This window comes from Rattus rattus, chromosome 11, assembly GCF_011064425.1.
Source record: "Rattus rattus isolate New Zealand chromosome 11, Rrattus_CSIRO_v1, whole genome shotgun sequence".
NCBI classification, from domain to species: Eukaryota; Metazoa; Chordata; class Mammalia; order Rodentia; family Muridae; genus Rattus; species Rattus rattus.
In genome coordinates, this window is record NC_046164.1 from 10,183,721 (window position 1) to 10,210,881 (window position 27,161).

The window sequence follows — 27,161 nt, forward strand, 5'->3', positions numbered from 1 at the left end:
CATTCAGGGGCTGGAGATGGCTCAGTGGCTAGGGGGGCTGACTGCCCTTCCAGAGATCTGAGGTCAATCCCCGTGTCTATATTGGGTGACACAGAACCACCTGCAACTCCACTCCAGGGGACCCAAAGGCTCCTTCTGGTCTCCATGCACTCCCACACACCAACTGCATATAGTCACGGAGTGCACACGCACACGAGTGAAAAGACTTCCAACCTTGAAGTTAGTGAGGGCTCAGCGGATAAGAGACAACTGCCACCAAGCTGAGGCCCTGAGGTCTGTTCCCCGAGGTCTACACCACAGATGAGAACGTCGACTCCTGGAGGTTGTCTTCTGACTGCCACACTCAGGCTATAGAGCATGCTCGCCTGAAGAAACTAACAAATAAATATAATTAAGAAAATAAACAATCCTCCCTGACATTTTACCAAACAACTTGAAAACATCACTACACAAAAACCTACATGCGGATGTTTCCATCGGTTCTATTTATAATTGCATAAAGTGGAAACAATCAAGACGCCCTTCAGAGATGACTGGGAAACTACTCCATGGAGCATCCAGACAGACAGCTGTTATTCACACGTGAGCTATCAAGCCACAAAAAAGCCATGTAAGGGCTCCCTCGTAACATGGCAGACTAGAGGCTGATTCTCTGTGAGCCAGTGAAAGGAGGCTCAAAATAGGGAAATGGACTTCATCCCAAAGAAAGTTATAAAGAACAAAAAGCCAGGAAGGAAGTCAGAGATACCGGAAAGGAACGGAGAACACACGAGGACACAGGGAAGGTAAGCCAGGTGAGGACGGGCAGTCAGGAGTGCCCACGGCCTCACCGACCTTTGTTCCAGCCATGGCATGTAGAGGGGCAGGAGGAACCCTGGCAAGGAATTAGCAGCAGAGTATTCCCATTCGGACACACCGTGTGCTTCGTGGGACAGCGGCTGTGCAACACCTTGAGAAAATCAACTGTCTAAAGTGAGCTACCATGAGGGCCTAGGATCGGGAAACGGGAACAAGATGGGGAGCTTCAGCTTGACCCTCCATGTCCTCTGCCTGAGGCAAAGCCCACGGAGGCAGCTGTGGGGAAGAGGAGGGTTAAGCACTGACCGAGAGCACAGGAGGCAGGAGGCTAGGTCTCATGGTCAGGAGCAGATCTCATCGCAGAAATTACCCTGAAACTTGATATTCCTGGGCCAGAGCTGGTGCTGGAGGCAGCCGTCCGCGGTCCCGAAGGTCCCGGGGTGTGCGTGATACCTACTGCTGCATTCCACCAGCATGGTGATAGTCTCATGAGGCCTTGAGAGGGGGCCGGCAGGTTCTCCCTGCCACTGCGGTGTTGTGCTTGCTGGCCACACTCCCAGTGCACTTGAGAGGCACCCCTCCCCAGCTAAAACGTGGGTGACCCCAACTGACTTCTTCATATATGTGTGTATTTTAAGGAGATCCTGCTGCATTGGGTTTCCATACAACCCCTCACATGACCTTTAGTTATAGCTGACCTTCCCATCCCCATATCACACTCCCTGTCACCATCTAATCCTCTCATCCCAGGTTCCCCCTCCATCTGTAACTATCTAGTGTCTCCTTCCTAGGGAGACTTCTCTGTCCTCACTCCATAACTAGTCTCTGTGGTTACAGGGACTGTACCCTGCTCATTGGAGACGTTACAGCTAACGTGTATATGTAAGTGAATAAAAACATGCATATTATTTCTCTTTCTGAGTCTGGATTATCTCACAGGGTGATTTTTACCCCTAGCTACATCCATTTACCTGCAAATTTCTTTTTTTTTTTAAATCTTCAAATTTCATGGCTTCCTTTTTAGCAGCTGAATAGTATTCCTTTATAGACGATGTACCTTTTATCCATTCATCTACTGAGGGACATCTAGATCGTTTCTGATTTCTAACTATCATGAATATAGCAACAGTGAGCATCATTGAGCAGTGTGTCTGTTGTAGACTCTTTGGGGTATGTACCAAGACTGGTACAGCGGGCTCTCAAGGTAGATTTATTCCCAGCCTCCTGAGGAACCTCCGCACTGATTTCCATAGTAGCTGAACAAATTTTCCCTCTCACAAGCAATGAATGAGTGTTTCCCTTACTCCACATCATCCCCAGCACGAGCTGTCACTTGTTTTATTGATCTTAGCCATTGTGGCAGGTGTAAGTGACATCTGTTCTCAGATGTCCCCTGATGACTCCTGTTGAACATCAGGAGCTGAAGGGTTTGCAGCCCCACAGGAAGAACAACAATATCAACCAACCCGACCCCACCAGAGCTCCAAGGGACTAAACCACCAGTCAACGAGTACACATGGAGGGACCCATGACTCCAACTACATATGTAGCAGAGGATGGCATTGTCCAGCATCAATGGGAGGAAAAGCCCTTGGTCCTGTGAAGGCTCCTTTCCCCAATGTAGGGAAATGCCAGGGTTTTGAGGTTGGAGTGGGTGGGGTGGGAATGGAAGTCTCCTCATAGAATCCTGGGAGCGAGGAGGAAGAATGGGAGAGGGGGGAAGGGGATAACATTTGAAATGTAAATACATAAAATATCCAAGAAAAGTAAAATTTAAAAAAATGTTGAATACCTTTGTAGATTTTATTTTTATATTTATTCATTACTTAGTCTCCTATGTATATTCATCTAATTTTGTTTGTGCATATTCTTTTTTGGGGAGAAACATTTAAATTTTATTTGGTTTCTATTTGCTTTTGTCCCCTGTGTGTTCCCTCCTTGGCCCTGCCCACTACACACACACACACACACACACACACACACACACACACACACACATACACACACATTTAGTCATATGTTGATTTGCTAGATTTTACTCTATTGTTGTTAATCTCTTATTTTACCTCTTACAGGTATCTAATTTTTGTTTTGAATGTTTTCATTGTTGAAAAGTTTTCCTTGTGTTTCTTTTTTCTCTTCTTCCTATCTCGTTTTTTCTTCCTCTCCGTACAGTACTTCCCACACCCCTGCCTCTTCCTTCCATCCACATAGCTTTGCTGCTCCTCCATATCCACTTTCCCTGTCTCCTTCCTCTCTCTCATCCCTTTGCTACTTCCATGCTGACCCTAGAGAGTTTTTAACCTCAGTTTCCATTTTACCACTTTGAGTTTTATGCTCACATATTAATGTACTATAACTGACGTCAAGTGTGTTTCTACAGTTTCCGTGGCTTGACTCACTGCTAATCAGAAGACTGGCGGTTGAGCTTCAGAAGTAAGCTGTTCCTTAGGAGGAGAAGGAATCAGTACTGTTGTCAGCTAGACAAATTCTAGAGCCCCTGGGAGATGGGCCTGTGGACATGCCTGAGGGACACCTTGATTACTCATTGATGTGGAAGACCCAGCTTGATTTTCAGCAAGTCCATTCATTCCCTGGGCAGGCGATCCCAGACTGTATAAAGTGGAATAGTGAACTGAGCATGGACATGCTCTCTACTGCTTGACTGTGTGACCAGCGCCTGCACCTTGACTTCTCCCCATGACAGACAGCATCTCAATGACACCTTCCGTCCCAAAGTTGCTTTTGATGAAGCGTTCTATCCAAGCAGCAGAAAAAAGAAACTAAGAAAGAATTCAGACCAACAGATGCAATAATAACAGAGACAGGAGAAAGTGAGGCAAAGATCCAAAGATCCTGGGAGATCTTCACGTACTGCATCCAGAGACACTGAGGTGAACACACTCTGCTTTAAAACAAGTGATAAATGACCTACCACAAGCAGATGAGCCAAGTCCAGGCCCAAGGAGGACAGTAAACATCACAGAAGGAAAATGCTAAGAAAGCAACATGAAATAAAACTGAGCAAGAAAATTAGTATTTTGAGGAAAAATAGAAATTTTAGAAATGAAAAACTCAATAAATTAAATAAAAACAGTGACAAAAGTACCTCCTATATACTTGACCAAGCAGAAGAAAAGACATTTGGGGTGGGGGAGCAAGCTGATGAATTACATCAAACATTAGTAAGGAAAAAACAAACAAACAACCACAGCCTTCCGAGAGCTCTAAGTCCAATCAAGAACTCAACCCAGGGCTGGCGAGAGGGCTCAGCAAGTCTAGGCACTGGCTGCCAAGCCTGAGTCGGTCCCCAGCACCCACGTGGTAGGAGAGAACTGAGTCCTGCAAATTTTACTCTGCTCTCCACATGTGTGCTATGATGTGCATGTGTGGGCATACATATACAATAAATAAATGTAATAGCATTGTTTTTTAAAGCAATCCATGAGGTATAAGGAACCAAAATAAACACTAAAAACATAGAAAATCCGCTCAATGAGATTTTAGCAGAAATTTCCCCAAATGTAAACAGAGACAGTCAAAAACAAGAAGCATGTAGAACCCTAACAAGACATAACCAGAAAAGACTCTCACCACATTTCATAGTCAAGATGTCAAAAATACAAAACAAAGAAATAAGTTTAAAGGCTATAAACGCTTGAAAAGATAAAAGCTTAAAGCAAAACACAAACTGCTACAAAGGCAGAAAATCAGAGTCACATCTGCTCTCATTAACAGTCCTCAAAGCTACAAAACATGGGCTGATATATTTCAAGTTATGAAAGGAAATATCTTCCAATCAAGATTATTATATCCATAAATAGTATCTTTTAAGCAGGGTATGGTGGCACACATCTCTAATCCACTGCTCTGGAGGCAAAGGCAGGCAAATCTCTCTGTGTTTGAAGTCAGCTTGGCTTACATAGTAAGTCCCAGGCCAGCAAGAGCTAGATAGAAAGACCCTAACTCGAAGAAAAATAACTAAAAATTACAAATTTAAATATACCATCTTAAATTGACATGGAAATAAAGACATTTCAAGAAAAGCACAAACAGCAAGCTAACAGAAGATACTTAAGTAAATACTACACAGAGGGAAACAGTCAGTCGTGAGAACACAGGGAAAAATAAATTCCATGAGAGGAATAGAGAACAAAGGAAAGTTAGGAAGACTCTTAACATGTCTAAAACAGTGCACTAATAGGGGAAAGCATAAAGAAGAAACAATAGCAGGTAGATCGATTTTGAGTTTGAGACCAGCCTAGACTACAAAGTGAGAACCAGGTCATCCAGGGCCGCACCAAGAGTGAGACCCTGTCTCAAAAAGAGGAGGAGAAGGTAGGAAGGGGGGAAGAGGAGGAGGAGGAGAGGAGGAGAGGAAGAAGAGAAGAAGAAGAAGAAGAAGAAGAAGAAGAAGAAGAAGAAGAAGAAGAAGAAGAAGAAGAAGAAGAAGAAGAAGAAGAAGAAGAAGAAGAAGAAGAAGCAGCAGCAGCAGCAGCAGCAGCAGCAGCAGCAGCACTAAAGTCATCACTGGAATTAGTAGACATCTCTCAGTAATAACCTTAAATGTAAATTGTTTCTGTTTAGATTGCCTGAAAGATTTAAAAACCATATCCAACTCTGTTGTCTCCAGGAAATGTACCTCACTGGGAAAGACACAGCTGAAAGGCAATGGGTAGAAAACAATCTGTCAGGCAAAAGGAAATTTAAAACAAACTGGCCTAGCTGTCCTGATAAAGCAGACCTCAGAGCAAAATTAAGCAGAAGTAAGACCACTGCATATTAACAAGGAGGGCGACTCATCATCAGACGACACAATTATCTGTGCACTAAGTGTTGGGAGTCCAAGCTTTATAAAGCAAATACTGATGGATATAATATAACAGTAATGACTCTTACCCCTAGATAGGTCATCCAACATATACACTGGCAAAGAAGCCTCAGGTTGATCTGCACCATAGATCAATAGCATTAATAGAAGTGTACAGAACATGGGGCTGGGGATTTAGCTCAGTGGTAGAGCGCTTACCTAGGAAGCGCAAGGCCCTGGGTTCGGTCCCCAGCTCCGAAAAAAAGAACCAAAAAAAAAAGAAGAGTACAGAACATTCCACCCAACAAACAGAGCACATCCAACACTGAACCCTTCCCTGACGCACACCACTCTCCAGCTGTCAGGTAATGAACTAGAAATCAGTAACAAGAAGATCTATAGGGACAGCAGGAGACAAGGATGCTGAAGCTCCTGGATGACCACTGTGTCACTGAACTCACAAAGGGAATCCTAAAGGTCTTAGGAAAAATAAAAAAGAAAGCATACTTAACAGAATCTTTGAGATATCGCTGATAGGTCTTTTAATATTTTAAATTCCTGTTTATCAGTGCTGGGCCTTGTACGTACTAGACGAGCACTTGCCCAGTGAACCAAACTCTAAGCCCTAGCTAAGGCAGTTCTAAGAGGGAAGTTTTATTGCTCTGTGTGCTTATATTGAAACATCAGATCTCGGTGAGGTAGCTCAGCTGATAAAGGCACCTGACAGCAGGTGAGAAACCCACATTCAGTCCAGAACTTACACAGTAGGAGGAGAAAAGCAACCTACAAGTTTCCCTCTGACTCCCATATGTGTGCCAGGGTGCATGTTCTCATATAATGAAAAAGGAAAAAGAGGGAATGTAATTTAAAACTTTAAAAATCTTAAATAAGTGACCTATTTACATACATGTGTTTGTAGTCATGACACTAGACAGGGAACTGTGGATGGGGAGGAAAATACCTTACTGGAGGAGGGTATAGAAAGGGTATTACATACATGTAGTAATAGGAAATCAAGGCAGAAACAGAGGGCATAGAATGCAGGAGGAAGAAGGGAATTAGCTGGAGGTGGAGCGAGGAGATGAGAGGCTAATGAAGGAGGAGGTGAGTAAGGAATAATAGTGAATGAATGAGTGAGTGAATGAATGAATGAGTGGATAACAGAGTATAATAGCACACATGTATGAAGATACTATGATGAAGCCAACTTTGTGTGCCAGCCCAAAACAGCAATTTAAAAACAAAACTCAAATAAAGGCGAAAAGAAAGCAAGGCATTTCTCTGCTAGCAAATGTAATGAGTCAACCTCAGCACCACGTAATCCTGGCAGACAGCAGTGACATCTCAGTGGGGACAGGGACAGGAGTCCTTCTCCCAGGGACCTGTCTGTGCTGTGTGAGAGCAAACAGCGACAGCAATGCACTGGAGGGGAGAAAAGCAGTCAGGCTCTTAGCTATTAAAAGCAGTGAAGATGGGAGACTTGGCAGCCAAACAAAGGTAGCTTGGGGTCCAGTCGTTAATGTCAGTGTTAGATGTTCTTGTATAGGCCAAAGAAGCTGGCATGTAAGTGACATAAAGATTAAAGAAAATAAGAAAGCTGTGAAATGACATCTCAGTTACAGACTTGTCTGTTCCAAAATTTCTCCTATGCAAAATCAGTAATGATTTTCTGAAGTCTTGTTTTGGGATATTTCATGTTGCCATGGCGATTTGAAAATGTCAGGTAAAAGCCAGGTAAGTTGTTGATGGAAATAAGAGAAAAGAAATGATGACAGAAGAACCTAAAATACGTATTAAAGAGTGAGACTGTGCGGCACTCCAGGAATCGTCACACTGTTACACCGTTAGAAGGAGCAGCAGAGGTTTCCACCATCCGGGGACCTAATAATTAAACCAAGAAGGCAGTCAGAGGTGTGTCTGACTGGCCATAAAAGACGCTTTAGCAATGGAGGTGTGGGCTGGAGGCACAGCTCGGCACTTAAGTGCACCTGACCCTGCACAGGACTCAGGTTCAGTTCTCAGCACCCATGTGGCAGCTTAAAATTGTCCAGGACTCGAGTTCCTTCCAGAGCATCCAGTGTTCTCTTCTGGTCTCCAGTGGTACTAGGTACACATACATGTGTACACACACATGCAACACACACACAAACATACACACACTACACATATAAGCACAGTACACACACATGTGTACACACACATGCAACACACACACAAACATACACACACTACACATATAAGCACAGTACACACACATAAATGCAGGCAAAACACACATAAAATGATTTTTAAATATATTTTTAATTATTTTTAAAGTAATTGGACTGATTGATGTGGATGAAAGTAGGGGTCACTGAAAGCAAACTGAGGCTTTCTTGCCTCTGGTGAACATGACTTGGGGTTATGTTCTGGATCTGAGGGGATCAACAGCCACCAAATCCACCCCAGGCCATGTCTTCCTGGTTGTTAGCCTTCCACAGCTGAAGAATGAATCCAATGGGTAGTAAACAGGAGGGCGAGCTTTAGAGAGGAGCTTGTGGCAAGTTGAGGCGAGAGACTGAGGAGGGAGGCCACAAGAAAGGGAACAAGGAGCTCTTAGACTGCAGGGGCTGCCACTGATGGCCCTGTCTAGGAATAATGAGCCATGCGTTTGTTCTTCCTTTATGAGTTTGTTTTGATTGAGGTGTGTGGGGTGAGCTGGTCAGTATAGTTGGCACACAAGGTGGCCTGTGCCTCTCCATCCCAGGCATCCGGAGTGGCGTTGGGGATGTACCCCACATATACTGTCAGGGCAGCCGAAGAAATAGATAACAAGAAACCAGACAAGGAAACAAAGCCCACAGCACACACAGCCTTTCTGCCCTTCAGCCTGATCAGAAGACATTTCCAGCTTCTCTCCAAGGGCAAGAAGTGAGGTTGGTGTGTCTAAAACTGCCTGAGGGTATCCGCATCCTCTTCACAGCGTGGATGAGAACAGCACTGGGGGTATCAGCCGTAACAAATGTTCCACTCCATGCTGTGTGGTAACAAGGGGGCAGCCAGGACGTTGTCTTTTACAGTAAACATAAAATGTCTCTAAAAGTAAAGTCTGGGGATTTTTTTAATGATTAAATAAACCATTTAAAGAAAATCACTGAATGCACTGGTGTGACTCTCTCTCCTGCTTGGTTTGTGGTTCTGTTTTGCAAGATTAGACTAGGACAGCTTGTGATGTAGTTGATCCTTTATGAAAGTGAGATGTGCCCTTGACAGCTGTGTGTCATTAATACGATTTAAGTTTCTGTTCTATTTCCCTTCTGTGTAGATGGAATACAATAAAAATCGAAGTCGCGTGGTGCTGTCGACAGTGAAGAGTCAAGTGTCTGACGTCAAAAGTATTATGTTAAGAAACATCGACACAATTCTAGAAAAAGAAACAGAAACAGTGAGAATCCTCACGGAAGAGGCTGGTGACCCCCAGGCAACTGTAAGTGATCTGCGTGTATGTGGGGCTCCAGTGAGGAAAGCCACACACAGTATTGCTGCCCTAGGGACAGCCTGCTCTAGGCAAAGACACACAAGGCTATTGTGAGACAAGTCTCTGCAGCCAGAAAGAAAAAAGTGAGAAACTTTTACAAAGGATCAACTACACCACAAGCTGCCCCAGTGTAATCTTGCAAAACAGAACCACAAACCAAGCAGGGGAGAGAGTCACACCAGTGCATTCAGTGATTTTCTTTAAATGGTTTATTTAATCATTTCTTTTAAAAATTATTAAAGAGTCAGGGGAGCTGGAGAGTTGGCTCAATGGTTAAGAGCACTGACTGCTCTTCCAGAGGTCCTGAGTTCAAATCCCAGCAACCACATGGTGGCTCACAACCATCTGTAATGGGATCTGATGCCCTCTTCTGGTGTGTCTGAGGACAGCAACGGTGTATACAAATGAATGAAATAACATGTGTTATTGAAACAGTCAGGTCAGGCTCACAGGCACGTGCTTCCCTTACCTGAGTTCCATCTCCACAGCAGAAAGGGTGGAGGAAAAGAGCTGAGTCCGAGAAGCCGTCCTAACCCCACACTGGCCCAGTGGCCTGTGGGTGTGCACACAGGTACACACACACACACACACACACACACAGTAAATAACCTCTGAAAAAGAACACTGGGACGGTCCGTACCCCCAGGATTGTTGGTAACTTTGGGTGTGATAGTGAGGCTGTCGTTGGGATTGTACACCGTTTAGAAGGAGTCACACTGAGATGTTGGCGGCTAAAGGATGTCTGCATAACATCCGAGCATTTGCATCAGGATAGAGAAGGGGAAAGGGAACCGCGAGCGAGCACACTGACAGCTCCGAACTCTGGTGCTGGGTGGCTGTGGCGCGTCCTGGCTATGCCAACTTCTGCCTGTCTCCCCAAGTGTTTACTTGTTTGGAGACTAATCTGCATGGCTCCTCTCCAGCATTTTCAACTAAATTTCACCACCAGCGCACACAGCCGCCATGACAGAGCAGAGCGCACACAGGCTGAGCTCTGTTGGCTGATGCAGGTTTTCCTTCGTCCCACCTTCACATGCCAGGGCCTTTCTTAACTTTCATTTACTGGGTGAGGGTGGAGTGGGCCTGTGAAATCCACAGATGTGTGTGGTGCCCAGGGGACATCTCCCCGAGTCAGCTCACACTCCAGAGACTCGCCAACCAGCCTTTCTCCTGGGCTTTCGGAGCCTCTCAATGGTTTAGGGATTTTTGTTTTGTTTTGTTTGTTTTTGCTGCTTTCACACTAACATGGCAGCTTGAGTAGTCACAACAGAGGCCGCATAGGTCGATCCTTCATCGTGACTCCATTTACCTATACCCATGTGCCATCTCACGTGCTTCGATGCCCTGGAGTTTGGAACCTCGATGGAGACGTGAGAGCTTTCATCCTAGGTCTCCCTCACTCACATGAACAGCCAAAGTCCCAGCCTTTGCCCCAGCGAACCACAAAACTCTGAACTCTGTCGTCAGTCAGGCTTGTCAGCCTTTACCTAGTGAGCCATCCAATAGGCAGCCTTTACCGGTGAGCCATCCAATAGGATGCTTTTACCTGGTGAGCCATCTAATAGTCAGCCTTTACCCAGTGAGCCATCTAATAGTCAGCCTTTACCCAGTGAGCCATCAATAGGCAGCCTTTACCCAGTGAGCCATCAATAGGCAGCCTTTACCCAGTGAGCCATCTAATAGTCAGCCTTTACCCAGTGAGCCATCTAATAGGCAGCCTTTACCCAGTGAGCCATCCAATAGGCAGCCTTTACCCAGTGAGCCATCCAATAGGCAGCCTTTACCCAGTGAGCCATCCAATAGGCAGCCTTTACCCAGTTAGCCATCCAATAGGCAGCCTTTACCGGTGAGCCATCCAATAGACAGCCTTTACCCAGTGAGCCATCCAATAGGCAGCCTTTACCCAGTGAGCCATCAATAGGCAGCCTTTACCTGGTGAGCCATCCAATAGGCCCCAGTATTTTTTGTTTTATACTAAAGAAATCCAACTTAACCATTTTTCTACAACCTGGTTCTGTATTTCACCTTTTTTCTGAACTATAACCACTTACCCTCCTACAGAACGTCATTACTTTTTTTAAAAGCAAAATCTTCTTGTCCTTATTTTAATAAACATTGATTCTTTTTAATTACCTTAAAAAGAATTGGGTTTTAGCACAGCATTTTTCAATTTCAGTTTCTCCTGGTACTTCTCACTCCTCCGCCCTCTCACTTGTCCCTGCACCCCAGGAGCCTCCTCCCACTTTCGTGTCACGCCTGATCTCTCACCCTCTCCATTCTGAGTTTTCTGTATTGTGAGCAGTATTGCATTAGATACCGTGTCTCCAAAAAAACCAAAAATAAATAAAGAAAAAAAACAAATAAATAAGTGAAATATTCCTGATAGTACATTTAAATATATGCATAAATTATATACATATATAATTTTAGAATAATGTCATCTTTCTTATAATAAAATATACATAGAAACCAAGTTAAACATGATAGACATAAAATCTTAAATAGTTTTTAAAAACATTTTACTCACAGAAAATAATGTATTTTTTTGGTAACAAAATTAGATATTACATGGTTTACATCCAAATGGATCGCATCCCCAGATCTGAGTCGTACACAGATCAGTGTGTGTACACTAACCGTGCTGTATGTGTTTACACTTTTCCTTGCTCGTAGTCGTCAGGAACTAGACAGGAATGGCACTATCGGAAGCCCTCGTTTCATAGTGGGATGAAATAGCTCCCAGCCGACTGTTGACTTTATCTTCGGATTTAGGTCCGGTTCGTTTTCCAATGTGTAATAGTCCTCTGTACTCCTATCCGTTGCCAGGAATTCTGTCAGAGTTAACTGTCATCAAACGCCCTTTATGCGCTGACAGTGACCTCTCCTCCTTAATGTAATGACGTGATAAAATACCGTTCAGAGTCATCGTGTCTGCTCGGATGCCCCGCCAGAGTCAGCGGTTTGTAGTTTTGTGACTGCTGTCTTCAAACACTGTGTCTACCCATTTCTACAAGCTATGTATGAAATGCCTCGTGACATATTTCCATGGAATCTGGTCTATGCTGTGCCTGTGGGCAGGCTTATTTTTCATTTCTAACCTTTTGTGATATAACTTTCTGGAAGCACGTGGCTTGAATAGAGGCCTGCATACTTCTCAGATCTCTCCTACAGGGTAGAATTTTTATTAATTTATTGTTTGTATGTGCATGTGTCAGTGTGTGCACAGTGTGTGGAAAGAACCAGAAGAGGCCACCAGCCGTGCTCTGTCCCTCTCCTTCTGCTCCCGTGAGGAAGGTTTCTCCCTGAGCCTAGGGCTCAGTTAGACAGGAAGCTAGGAAGCCCAGTGGTCCCATCCCCTCCTCGGCCTCTCAGAGCTGGAGTAACACAGAGTGTGCTGGACGTGGGCAGTATGAGTTCTGAGAGTGCCACTGAGTCACCTCTCCAGACTCCAAAATATTGTCCCCAAATGAACGTAATGCACTTACTGTAAAGTTAGCATTAGGAAGCGTATAGTTCAATGACTTTACACTTACAGTGCTGTCTACCCATCACTTCTATCTCCTTCCAGAACATTCTCACCTCCCCTAAAAGAAGCACAGCACTTAGTCTCTCCCAGCCCAGAGGAGACCGCCTTCTGTCTCCATGGGCTTGTGTACTCTGTGTATCCTGAACCATATAGGAACTTTCCTACTTGTCTTCTTTTCCCTGTAGCGCCTAGACCTGAACTTTATGTTGAAGCATGAATAACTTCCTTACTGTTCTTCTCCTTACTGAAGTATCTTCCACTCTCTTAGCATTCCATATGCCCTAATTTGCTTATCCATTAATGGAACTGATAAACATTTGGGGCTTTTTTGTGCTGTTTTGTTTTGTGGTGCTAGAATCAAACCCAAGGCCTTGCAAATGCTAGGGCAGGTTGTTGCCCGCTGCACTGATACGCAGTTCTTGGCTTGTCATGGTGTGGTCTCACCGTGCAGCCTCACGCTCAGCATTCCTCCAACTCAGCCTCCCAACTGCCCGGATGGTAGTCATCTGGCCTGCATCCTCTGTAGTGAATAATAAAAGTCCTATAAGGCACATATTTAATACAGAGTGTGTGTGTGTATGTGTGTGTGTGTGTGTGTGTGCACATGTGTGTGCATGTGTGTAAGCCAGTTCCTTCTTTCTGTCATATGGGCTCTGGAGATCAAATTCGGGCTGCCAGACTTGGTGGCGAGAACCGTCAACTCCTGACCCATCTTGTTGATCCCACGAGTTCATTTTTACAGGACTTTCTTCAAAATTGAAAACAGTTTCAGATCATCTTTTTAAGGCAGGGTCTCTCTATGTAGCCCTGGCTATCCTGAAACTTGCTATGTAGGCCAGGCTGGCCTCAGACTCATAGAGATTTGCCTATCTGCTTACCTGCCTGTCTCCAGAGTGCTGGAACTAAAGGCACGCACCACCACATCCGGGCCCCAGATTGTCTTCCCGTATAGGTGGGAGGGAGCCCAATTGCTGACTCCTGTGGTAATTGTTTAACTGCCCAACCATTTTCCACAGTCACTGAATCACCTGGCCTTCTGTCTTATCACATTATTCTTCCAACATTATTCTTCCTGGCGTTGCTACTGTTGTGACTGTAAGAACCCGTGTTATTTCAGATGACCTGAGGGACAGTGGTACCAAGGGCCTTCTCGTATCCTTGGGAATCATTGTCTCCAGATTACATAAGTGATCGTTCAAGTTCTTTGTCGCTTTGAACAAGATTGTTTTTGAGGCTGGGTAAACTTAATGTGCAATTTGATTTATTTTTAATTAATTTTATTTTTATTTTATTTACTATTTATTTAGGTTTTTAAAAATATTCTTGGGGTTGGGGATTTAGCTCAGTGGTAGAGCGCTTGCCTAGGAAGCGCAAGGCCCTGGGTTCGGTCCCCAGCTCCGAAAAAAAGAACCAAAACAAAAAAAAAATATTCTTAAAGGTGTATTTATTTTATGTATATGAGTACACTGTAGCTGTCTTCAGACACACCAGAAGACTGCATCGAATCCCATTACAGATGGTTGCGAGCCACTATGTGGTTGCTGGGAACTGAACTCAGGACCTCAGGAAGAGCAGTCAGTGCTCTTAACCACTGAGCCATCTCTCCAGCCCTTATTTAGTTTTGTTTTGTTTGTTTGTTTGTTTTTGTTTTTTAAGACAGGGCTTCTTTGTGTTCTGGTCCTGGATGTCCTGGAACTCCCTTTGTAGACCAGGCTGTCCTCAAACGCACAGAGATCTACCTGCCTCTGCTCCTGAGTGCTGGGATTAAAGGCGTGCCTCAACCATACCCAGCTTAATGTGAATTTTTAATCCATTGGCCTCCAGTCTTCTCTTCTATTGTTTGCGGCAGAAAGTCAAAATCATATCCAATCTTTCAATGCTCCTGGGCATCCCAAACAAGTACAGACATCTTTTAAAAGGAGAGACGAAGCAGCCAATCGCGGCAACGCTGCTAGTTAGCAGAGCAGAATGGGCCGTGGTTTAGTGAGATGGGAAAGCTGCAAATACTGTGGAGTGCTGCTGTGTAAATTAAAAGGAAAAAACGTTTCTCAAGTCGCAGCTGCACAACGCCGGGGCGGGAGTCTGCGCTCTCAGAGCGGCCGCGCGCGGGACTCGGTGGAGCCGCGAGCCCGGGCCGCATTGTTTGTTTTCTTCGAACGATGGCGAAGGTTCAGGTGAACAGTGTAGTGCTGGGTAGCCCGGCGCCTTCCTACAAGCCCTTCCAGTTCGAGATCACCTTCGAGTGCATTGAGGACCTGGCTGAAGACTTGGAGTGGAAAATCATCTACGTGGGCTCTGCTGAAAGTGAGGAATACAATCAAGTTTAGAGTCTGTTTTAGTGGGTCCTGTTCCTGCAGGAAGGCGTGTGTTTGCGTTTCCGGCTGACGCACCGCATGCGGGGCTCATCCCAGATGCAGGCGCAGTGCGGGTAGCAGCTGTACTGATTACTGGCACCTACCGAGGCCAAGAATTTATTAGAGTTGGCTACTGTGTAAATAATGAATATACTGAAAACCCATCAGTAAAGCCAGACTTTTCTAAGCATCAAAGGAATATTTTGGCTTCTAACCCCAGAGTCACAAGATTCCACATTAACTGGGAAGATAACAGAAGAACTGGAGGACGCAGAGAGCAGTGACCCAGGTCTGCAGTCCCTTCTTTCAGATGCACTACCATCAGCATCGGAGGGACGGTCCCCGTCAGAAAAGTCACTCAGTGTCGTGTTAGAACCCCGCATGGACGCGTGTGACACGTGCCACCCCATTAGTACAGATTAAGCTATTAGAAACAGAACTATCTCCCTGAAATTCCGTAAGTACGGAGTCAACATACGGAGTCGTCGTGAGATGTGAAGAATTTGTTTAAAAACATCCTGTAGAAAGTTTATAAGAAAACCAGTATTTGAGCAAATTGTGGGATATAAATACAGCTATGTTTAAGGCCTTTTTTCTCTAATGTGTTATTTTATTTGTTCATGAAACTAATCTGATTAAAGCATAGATATTAAAAATAATAAAATAAATTAAATAAAAAGAGGGATGAAAATACCAGCAACAGAGAAGGAGCTGATGGGGAGCAAATGGTGCTCAGAAAGGAAGGACCAAGGCCCAGGAGGGAGGCCAGTGTGCAGCGGTGGGAGGCGGGATCCAGAAGAGGCGGGACAGATGGCCCTGTTCCTCAGCGCCTCCACCCCACCCGCTGCTCTGCCGCCAACCGCCTGCAGCTGCGAGCCGCACCCACAGAGCGCCAGCCCTTCTCTTGTCCAGCCTTTCTACCCGGACAGACCACATAGGGGCTCAGTGTTGTCGCATGTGAGTTTAGGAAGCATTTGTCCTGCATGACACGTGCTTTTAGAGTTTTGTAACAAGTACGGCTCATCTTTTTAAAACTGTTCTTAATTATGTGTTCGTGTGTGCTGTCTGTGCACGTGAGTGCAGGTACCTACAGAGGCCAGAAGAGGGGAGTTGCCTGCTGTGGGTGCTGGGATCTAGGCTTAGGTCCTCTGCAGGGACAGTGTGTGCTCCTAACCACTGAGCCATCAATCACTTCAGTCCAGGCTGTGCTGTCTCTCCCACTTCAGTGTGGGACAGCCAGCAGCTAATGCAGCAGCCTCGGAACCCTAGTGGTCAGTATCCATGGACTTGCTCCTGCTGTCTGAGAGCCTGAGGGAAGGTTTCTGTGGTCAGCCTTGGCAGTCCAGGTTCTTTACCTTCTGTGCCACTACAGTGCCTTGTGCCTAAGAACCGTGGGGCTGGGGGGCCATGGAGCTGTAGGGAACCTATCCTGAGCAATAGTGGGGTTGAGTCAGGCTCAAACCTCAGAAATCTTGTGAATGGCAGGAATAGGATCGATCCCTGGACCCTGCCCTAGGCCTGCCTGTCGCAGCACACATAGCCCTGTGCCCCGACCTTTGCCTCATTAAAGGAGGTCCTGTAGCCCAGTACCCAGGTACCTCTCCCCTTATAAGATCATGTGAGCAGTACCTGGAATCCCCCTTATGCAAATGAGGCATCCTGACCCTGGCCAATGATGTTCACTTACCCTATAGCCCCTTCTCCTGCCCTAAAGGTTAAAATAGCCTTTGTTCCCTCATTAAAGGAGCTGTCTTCCTGGAGTCTGTTCTTGTCACATTCACTCCCCACCTAAGGTCTCCATCCCTGGCTGTTTCTGGCCTTAGTCATTGACCACTGAGTGTGACTACAGGTTTGTCAGAGGCCTGGAGGGGAAGTGGAGCCTGAATGACAGAGTAGAACCTTTCACTATCACAGAGCAGTTTGTTCAACGGAGAGTGGAAAAGACGCCTTTTTTTGTAGTAGGCAAAGAATCTTATTAACCTTTCCAAACTTTATTCCTAGGATTCTTCAGCTTAATTTGCTACAAAGAATGAATTAGGTATAGGTGAAAGCTGAAAAGAGCTGCAGTGTCCAGGGGTCTTGGAGTTTAAAAGATTTTCTCAGGCCCATTAACAAAAGAATTATTAAAGCAGCCTTGATATAAAACAGCAGTCCCTGGAATTTCTGCAAGTGTCGCCGTCTTCAGACATTGCCTTAAGTCAGTTTGTCTCGTTCTTGAAGCTCCATCAGTATTCTCCACCAGATCTGGAACTTCCTCAGCCTCCTCTCCAGGAGCAAGGGGTGCTCTCCATCCACAGATTGTTCGGGCAGAGCTGGTCTCCTCTAACCAGTCAGACTGTCCGCAGCGCGCTGGCTGAGGACGCTGGGAAGGAAGCATTTCTGTCAGCTGCTTTGTCCCAGCACGGCCTGTCAGGGGGAAGGTGTTTGCTACCAAAGATGCCTGAACTTTAGGGTTGTTAAAACCTGTCACTGTTCCTTGGTCTGCAAACACGTTCACCTCTTCAATACCAGGGATGTTGTTTACCCCTGGCTTCTTTAAGGAGAACTCCAGGTTTTTATCGTCTGCTGTGGCTGTTCCGTGAACCACCTTCTTCGTTCTTCGAGCGGTTCCCTTCCCACCCATGTGCACTTGTGCCTGCAGTTTGGCACTTTCTCCTGGCTCGAGATTGTTTCTTCCATTTTGTCTGAGTGGAAATGAGGCTGCGTGAGGGGCTGAGGTTCACACTCAGGGCGTCTCAGGCAGACCAGCTGAGATTAAGTCGTACACACGAGGGGACACAAGACGGCAGCTAGAGGGCGCACCTTTTCTTCCTAAGCAGCCCAGAAGTGGGAGCCTGGCTTTCTTCATCTGACTAGTAAGAACTAGTTTCTCCACTGCCTGCAGATGTACAGCACGTGTCAGAGAGAGGAGCCTGAGAGATGGAGTCCGGGGTTGGAGGACTCTTGCCAGCAACAGTTCTGTGTGACGGAAGAGACGCATACCGTGGTCAGGAGATGTCAGACGCTAGGTCTTAGTATCTGCACCGAAAGAAACCCTAAAGGCAGTCTTTCAAGTAGGCGCACGTGACTGGCAGATGAAAAGCCTGAAGTCCCGAGATAGAAAGAGATAGATACGTGGTCACATTATCTGGTTCCTTGGTAACCAAACACCTACTTGAAATCCGTCATTTGGAGTGAATATTGAGTGCAGCAACAGCAGCAAAAATCAAAAGTCAAAACGTATAACAAATTAGCCAGCCAAACCAGATTGGGACAGGTCAAAAGACTGTTAATGGGCCAGAGAGATGACCCAGGCGGCAGAGACATCCCCACTGTGCGTGACAAGCTAAGTTTGATCTCTGGACCCCACAGAGCAGAAGGAGAGCACACAGAATATAGCATGTGAGCTCATGAGTACAGATAAATCAGAAATCAATATGTACGATACATAGTTAGCAGACAGTTGAGCCCTAGTCGGGATGAAGCGAAGGGAACCAGCACCTGAATAACAGATAAAGAGGAATTTTTATTTCTTCGGAGTCTCTGGACATGGATTAATGGAGAACAGGTAGAAAACTAACAAAAACGTTTATAACAGGTACAGAGCCAGCAATAGTGGGCACAGTAATAGCTTTAGAGAAACCAACATATTTCTAAGTTAATAAGATTATTAGCAATAAACAACAGACCTTCAAGTCAGTGCAGCGAGTGGCTGAGGGAACACTGACAACACTCCACTTGCCTAGGAAGACTTCGGGAAGGAAATACGGCGCTTAGAGATGAGTTCTTGTCCAAGGCTGACAACAGGAAAAGGGAGGTGGCCAATGCTCTGTAGAAAAGCACAGGAAGGGGGTTGGGGATTTGGCTCAGTGGTAGAGTGCTTGCCTAGCAAGCTCGAGGCCCTGGGTTCGGTCCCCAGCTCCTAAAAAAAGAAAAGAAAGAAAAAAAAAAAAAGCACAGGAAGCAGACACAGGAGAGACTGGACACCTGAATTAGGCCATCCTACAGTCGGCTGAGCCTACTGTACAGCAAACACCGTTCTATACTGTGGTTCCACAGCCTCGAGATACTTGGCCTTAGAGATTTGTTGAGGGAGGTTTGCACCATAAGTTGTTTTCTAGGTGGCAAAAATTGCCTTCCAGTTGAGAAATACTATTTTATATATGACGGATATGGTGCCATACAAAACAAACAAAAATAATTACCTCTGAGAAAAAAGCTCAAGATGGAGAGGCCCAAGGCTCTACAAAACCTCCAAACCTGAAGTTACTGACTTCCGAGAGGCCCAGGGGTGGGAGAGGGCCCGCCACGCTGGCTTGGCTTGTACGGGCTGTAGGCTCGGGTTTGAAACCACATATATCAGTCCATGAATTAGCAAATTAGCAGCTAGGGGTGAGGGCACAGCTTTAATCCCAGCACTCAGGAAGCAGAGGCAAGAGGGTCTCTGCGAGTTCGAGGCAGGCTTGATCTATAGAGAAAGTTCCGGGACACAGAGAAACACTCCAGGGGGTTGGGGAAGGAGAGGAAAGAAAAAGGAAAAGAACGGAGGGGAGGGGCAGGGAGGGAGGAAACATTACGGAAGAGGGTTGCAGAGTCTAGTTAAATGTTTCCATTTTCCCGGTGTGTGGAGTCACTCAGCTCTAGATTTCAATTCCAGCCCCATCACTTATAACACCTTAACTAAAGCCTCTGCCTTGTTTTCTTCACTGCTGTAAAACCCACCTCATCCCTCCAACTAAAGAAACACATACCAGGGGCTGGAGGATGGCTCAGGGGTTAAGGGCACTGACTGCTCTTCCAGAGGCCCTGAGGAGTCCTCAGGAGATTGTCCAGTGTGGCGGTCTCAATAAGCATGGCTCCCATACACTCACATGTTTCAATGCTCGTCCCAGGGAGGGGCACTATTAGGAGGAAGTGTGTCACTGTGGTGGGTGGGCTTTGAGGTCTCCCATGCTCCAGTGTGGTCTATAGTATCTTTCTGCTGCCTTCAGATCAAAAACTCTCAGCTCCTTCTCCAGCCCATGCCTGCCTGGATGCTGCCATGCTCCCGCCATGATGATAATAGACTAAACCTCTGAACCTGTAAGCCAGCCCCAATTAAATGCTGTCCTTATAAGAGTTCCTTGGTCATGGTGTCTCTTCACAGCAATGGGAACCTAAGACAAACATCATGTGACATTTACTTACCGATTAACTAGAAAATAAAGCATTGGAAGCAAGGGGGCTGGAGAGACAGCTTAGCAGTTAAGCCTGCTTGCAGCTCCTCCAGAGGACCTAAGCTGTGTTCCCAGAACCACCTATAACTTCAGCTCCTGGGAATTCCACGCCGCACACAGGCAAACAAATCTTGAAGAATTGAGAGGAAGGGGTCTAGGACAGAACTGTGGTAGAATTTAAATCAAGATCAGAACTCTCAGTACATGGTAATTAATTCAGTAAAAGCACAAAAAAAATGAAGACAGGAAGGTGGTGAAGGTGCCAACGCTGACAGTCACAGCTTTGCACAGGCGCCTGAAATGTGGCGCTCGCTTCTCCTTACAAACCTCCGGGTCCCACTGACCACTGTCGGAATTGGTTAAAAGTAAACTAAGTCTACCCTTTCGAATGGTTTTAATCAGTGGTGCTGCTAACGTTAACTAAGTCTACCCTTTCGAATGGTTTTAATCAGTGGTGCTGCTAACGTTAACTAAGTCTATCCTTTCGAATGGTTTTAATCAGTGGTGCTGCTAACGTTAACTAAGTCTACCCTTTTGAATGGTTTTAATCAGTGGTGCTGCTTAATCAGTGATGCTGCTAACGTTAACTAAGTCTACCCTTTCGAATGGTTTTAGTCAGTGATGCTGCTAACGTTAACTAAGTCTACCCTTTCGAATGGTTTTAATCAGTGGTGCTGCTAACGTTAACTAAGTCTACCCTTTCGAATGGTTTTAATCAGTGGTGCTGCTAACGTTAACTAAGTCTATCCTTTCGAATGATTTTAATCAGTGGTGCTGCTAACGTTAAGTTCAGAAATAGAAACTTGGGAGTTTGTGTGTTTTGTTTCAGGCTGAAGAACTTGAAGACGCCAAGAAGATGCCCAAGAGGACATGGTGGAAGTGCCTCAAGATCGTAGTCACCACCCTTGCCATCCCCCTGTCAATCATTATCATCCTCTTGAGTGCACACGTAATACCCACCTGACCAATAAAGTGTTGTGTGGCATTACAGAGCTCTGCACCCATAGCTGTGAGCTCGCTCAGGGGTAGAAATGGGGGAAGAGGATGGAGCTTTTCCTGGCCCTTCATCTTCTGACCCCTTCCTGTTTCTGTGCCTTGATTTCCCGACACTGCTGTGCTTCCTCCATGGCCTCCCCCTCTGGAAGGCTGAGCCCTGGTGTGCACCTTTCCCCCGGCACTCAGGAGGCTCGGTGGGCAGATCTGAGATGGTGGCTAGCCCATCTCTAACATCCTGCTCAGAACAGGAGACTCATGCCTGCATTCCCATCATTGGAGGGATTACATGCTAACCCCAAAGCTGAAGCAGGACTGCTGGGAGTTCAAGGCCACCCCTAGTTCCATAGTGTTCTCCAGCGCAAACCTGGGCTTACTTATAGTGTGAGAACTTGTTTCAAAAAGTAGAAATTTGGGGTTGGGGATTTAGCTCAGTGGTAGAGCACTTGCCTAGGAAGCGCAAGGCCCTGGGTTCGGTCCCCAGCTCCGAAAAAAAAGAACCAAAAAAAAAAAAAGTAGAAATTTGGAAAAGCACAAACCCTTGCATTACTCCTGAAGCTCAACTCAGCTCTTTCTATGTGTCTCGGGACAAGTTACATATGTCATGTCTGTGTCTCAGGACAAGTTACATATGTCATGTCTGTGTCTCGGGACAAGTTACATGTGTCATGTCTGCATCTCAGGACAAGTTACATATGTCATGTCTGCATCTCAGGACAAGTTACATATGTCATGTCTGTGTCTCAGGACAAGTTACATATGTCATGTCTGTGTCTCGGGACAAGTTACATATGTCATGTCTGTGTCTTGGGACAAGTTACATATGTCATGTCTGTGTCTCGGGACAAGATATATCATGTCCTGTTCCTTATCTGGGAGCTGATACCGATTGAATTCAAGAAAGTAAATGTCATCTAAATCTTATTAATAGTGGGTTAATGGATTAATGCCATTAATTATTGATAATCATACAGAAACCTACAATTAACCCTAAAATATCCTTAGAAATGAGAATTTTCACATGAATGCATAGTTTTATCTTTCACATAGTTTCATTTGGAATGAAAATGCACACCATTGTGTTTTATAGGAGGCAATCCCTTGTGGAAGGATCGAAAACCTACTAGGCCACATTCTCTCCCAGGTCAGAGGCTTTGTCCTCTCACTACCCGACAGCTTTTGCTGTTGCTTACAGCATGGCTCCCAGCAACCTCCAGTCACTGAGACCTTCCCACTCTTGCTCTACTCAGCAGTTACTAACGGGGTGTGTGTGTGTGTGTGTGGAGCGGTGTTCTCCACATGGAAACTAAGCTCTTTTCCCTGTAGCATCTGTCCACTGTGCACCTGCGTCTGCATGCATATGCCAGTGTGTCTGTGGAGGTCAAGGGATAGCTTGATGAGAGCTGGTTCTCATCTCCCACCAGGTCCATTTCAGGGATTGAACTCAGCTCATCAAACTTGGCAGCAAGCCCCTTCCCCCCTGAGCTATCTCACCATTCCAGGTCTTAAATGTTTTAAAAATCATCTAGTTTTATGCATGCACTAAGTACAGCTTTTGCAAGTCTGAGGCAGATTTGGGAGTTTTGGGGGAAGGCAGTTGTCAGTCTGGGCTATGTAGTGTTTTAAAGAAAATAGAGGGGTTGGGGATTTAGCTCAATGGTAGAGCGCTTGCCTAGCAAGCGCAAGGCCCTGGGTTCGGTCTCCAGCTCCGGAAAAAAAAAAAAAGAAAATAGAAAAGTAATCTAGGCATGGTGCTACATTCCCTTAGTCCCCAGTCCCTCTTCTTAGGAAGAAGAGGCAGGCAATCTCTCTGAGCTTGAGGCCAGCCTGGTCCACACACCGGGTCTCACACCAATCAGGACTATATAGAGACAAAAAATAAAATACAAACGGAAATGACGTACTGCGGATGATGCTTTAGAGAACTGTGGTGATGATCAGCGGCCAGCACTTCCAACACCCACCTTATCCCTCCAACTAAAGAAACACATACCAGGGGCTGGAGAGATGGCTCCATGGTTAAGAGCACTGACTGTTCTTCCAGAGGTCCTGAGTTCAAATCCCAGCAAACATATGGTGACTCACAACCATCTGTAATGGGGTCTGATGCCCTCTTCTGGTGTGTCTGCAGACAGCTACAGTGTACTTATATAAAAAATATACTTTTTAAAAAAAAGAAGCACATATCATTCCCAATACATAATCCCAGTAGTCTACGTGCCCGGGGCAAAGGTGGCAGCTCAGTAATGCCTCTTACAACATAGTAATGGCTCGGTGAATAGCGCATCACTACACTGTACTGTGACACTATAAAGGACCTTTATGTATAGCGGCCTAAGCTGAAGATTAGAGGTCACTGTAGGCACATAAAAGCCCTCATGTGGATTTTTGTTTTAGATGAGGAAAAGAAATCCTTAAGATCACACAGCTTCGAAACTGATATTTCCCGAATCAAGTACTCACTTCTATCAGCCGCAGGGTCCATTTCAGTGATGAGTGACTGACTGACGCCCTAGCTGTGGGTCAGACAGACAATCGGTACAGTCTATTGTCTGGTACATTGTTTTTAGGTGAAAGAATTCTAACAGTAAGAAAAGTCATCGCATATCTCACTAACATTATTTCTGAAACCATACGAAGCTGGCTAATGGCAAAGTGGTTTATAGTTCTGTATATAAAACATGTAGCTTCTAATAGTACACATTAGCATAATTATTACTAGGAAGGTAAGCATTTCAACATCGACTAGCCTAGTTGCCTCATTTTACATATTAGAAAGCCAAGAGTCAAAAGCCTCAAAGAACGGTGACCTTTAGGAGGTGGGAGTTAGAGGTCGAACCTAAGACCTTGCACATACCAAGCAAACGCTATCCCTGAGTTATGTAGCCCGTCTTGAATTTTGAGTTTTTTAAGCTCATCTCTAATACACGGTACAGTAAAAGCACAGGTTGTTGCCCTGGCTCCAGGTTGAAGGAATCTCAATGCTTTCTTGCACAATCAAGCAGAATTGAAGGGTTTTTCAAGATAATGTGAATGTACAGGTTGAAGGAATCTGGAAGACGGAAAGCACTGTTTAGAAATGATTCTCTTACTAGCTTTCGTGCTTAGGCTGCCACAAGAAACCTCAGCAAGAAGTATCAGGGCATCACAGACCTTGTTCATTTAGGTCTCAAACTAGCTGTGCCCCTGCTCTGCTCCAAGCAGCTTGGACGCATTACCACAGAGACCTCATGTCAGCAGCAGAATGATGTCTGTACATACAAGTGGCTATAGTCCTAAGAAAAGCTCGCATTAGGATCTCCTTAATCCTAAGGAAAGTTAAGGAAAGTAGGGGAAAGGACACCGATGTGATCAAACAGCATCTACCTAAGTAGCATACTGCACAGCGGAGAGGAAATTCAAGGAATGGCCAAGACAGGCACAAGTCACTAGATGTCCTAAGTTACAAAGGAGCTGGAATCTGGACCGTACAAGCTCCATTTGACCAGTAGTGAGAAGCAGCAGTCAGCAGTGACAAATTATTGAGCGCACAATGTGCTGGCAATTGAGACTCTTAATCTTTCCGTCAACTCTAAGACGATTTCCATCATCCACCCTGGACGACAGAAGCCCATGTTGTCCCACAGGTCATTGGACTAGTAAGAGGAAGGAAACCAACAAAGACTGGACGCTGCTGGAGGGACAGTAGGCCTTGGGAAACAGAATCATGCGGTCATTCAGTCTACGGCAGCCCAGGTTTTGGTTCTCTCTGATTCCCCAGGGTGCTTTTCTTCACACCCCCATTGCTCCCCCTACACTAGCTTTTCAACTCCCACCTACTACAGTCACTCGGACACCATGCAAGCACCTCAAACTAAATTCCCTAACTCGGCTGTCTTCTCTTCACAAACCCGCTCACGTTGACTTCCTTTCTAGTTTCAGTACATGGAGCTTAGCTATCCAGTGACCTGAAGTTGTAAAACTCTCGAGCTCTTCCCTTCAGCTCTCCTTTCCAATTCAACCAGCAACACAAGACTTCTTTGCCAGCATTCTGTAAGTTTACAGAAGCAAAGGCAGGGCTCCTTCTGAGTGCCCAGGGCACTTGTCCTGTGCTGATGGTGTTAACTGTACCGCTTCATGTTCCTCTATCCTGTGCCCAGCAGAGGCACTGGCATCAGCCACTTTCTCACGTATAAGCTCCATAGAGAACACGCAGTAAGGAAGTGAAGCGCGGCTCCCAGGCTCCAGCATTATACTCAGACATCTTGAAGGAGGGTTTTCCTATGTGGCCCTGAACTCAGGTTATCCACTTCTGTCTCCCACAGTGAGAAAGTGGTTTCTCAACCTGTGGTCATGACCCCAGTCATGGGTACATATCAGATTTTACATTATGATTCCTAACAGTGCCAAAAATTAGCTATGAAGTAGCAACAAAAATGATTTTATGGTTGTGGGGGTCACCATGACAGGAAGGGAATAGGTTGCAGCATCAGGAAGGCTAAGAGCCACCATCAGGGCAGATCCAGAAATCTTACCAGGCACCAGGGCTCCACCTCCCAAGACCCTGCTACACTCTGGGACCCATACATCTTGAGGAGGCCGGGAGGTGCTAATTCCAAAGCCTTCACTATGCCTCAACTACGTCCATAGGCAAAGAAGTGCCTAACATTTTATACTGGAAAAATGAATGGAGTTTAATTTTCCAACATCGGTGTGCAAACAGCAGGTCTTGCACACAATTCCCATGCGATGTACAAAACCGCAAGCTTCACAATCCACTAAACAAAAGCCACTCTCACTCAATGTGCTCAAAACTCACAAGGCTCCTGTGAACTACAGTAAAACCTATTCACTCTCTCTTCTTAAAGAAAGGGCTACTTTCAAACAGGCCATTCAGTAAGACCTGCAAAGCGCCCTGGCAAGGTCAACACTAAGTATAACCCACATTCGTCTAAACAAGTTGAGCTAACGGTGCAATTCCAGTGCTTGGGAGAGGCTGAGGCAGGATAGAGTGACGTTTAGGACAGCTTGGTCTACATTATGAATTCCATGGCACCTAGGAGTAATACATAGCAAGCAAGACTCTATCTCAAAAAGGAAAAGGAAACGGAAGTGCCCTTGTTTCCTGGATTCACCTCTACTGAGACCTTGGCCGTGCTGCTGCGGCTAAACATCTAATTACATTTACTGCTCTCTAAACAGTGACCCAATGACGCACCAGCCAGAGAGTCCTGCCACTCCCACAGGCTTCTCATGAACGGTCCTCTTTCTAGCACTCTCATTGATTCTTCAATGTGTAATGTAATTTTTTGACTACTTGTGTATAGACTCTAAATTTCCAAAGGAACCATTACTTCAAATTCTTACGTGCTGTTCAACCATTACAGTTCTCTTACCTTCTCAACTAAAACCAAGATCTTTATTTAAAGATACTCGTCCAAGAAAACAGCTTACACTGGGGGGAAAAAAAGACAGTGCAAAAGATGCATGAGTGCTGTACGAGTTTAATTGTGAGACAAAAGCACTACATTATAAACAGAAGTGATCGTTCCGAAAATAAAATTTAGTGCAAATTAAAACCCCATGAAAGCGCACTCTAGGCTTCCCTTGAAGAATCTCTAAGGAAGCTTCTACAATGGAAACAGTCCGATGGAATTTGCCTGGAAAGAATAAGTCCTGGAAATGTTCAACAGTACAGAGAGCATCTTGTAACTTAAGATGAAGTCAACCAAGTACGAAAGAGGACATGCTGATAGGTCTTAATACATAAAACTGATCGGCAATAGCATGCTTTATAGATCATGATTGTAGAAGCAATTTATAACAAACTTGTTTCAAAGTTTTATTTACTGATTTAGCTGAATCTATAGTGTAATACTCAAAGGCCATCTTCCACATTTAATAAGGGTTCCACTTCAGTCTCACACCTGCTTTATAGAACTGTGATTAAGCTCAGTATAATCACACCCATCCACACAACAAAAACAGC

At 45.4% G+C, this 27,161-nt stretch overlaps 1 protein-coding gene and 2 pseudogenes across 1 annotated transcript in view; 2 read left to right on the forward strand and 1 right to left on the reverse strand.

Annotated features, from left to right (window-relative positions):
• Nucleotides 1-21,188, forward strand: part of LOC116912353 (vesicle-associated membrane protein 712-like) — a 37,195-nt gene extending 16,007 nt beyond the window's left edge. The window contains exons 5-6 of the mRNA XM_032916407.1: nt 8,913-9,074; nt 21,030-21,188. Of these exons, the coding sequence (XP_032772298.1) occupies nt 8,913-9,074; nt 21,030-21,164 (297 nt within the window). The 3' untranslated portion in view covers nt 21,165-21,188. The remainder of the gene's footprint in view (nt 1-8,912; nt 9,075-21,029) is intronic.
• LOC116912612 lies at nt 14,811-15,428 on the forward strand (annotated as a pseudogene).
• LOC116912613 lies at nt 15,829-17,684 on the reverse strand (annotated as a pseudogene).
• Nucleotides 21,189-27,161: the final 5,973 nt, after the last annotated feature.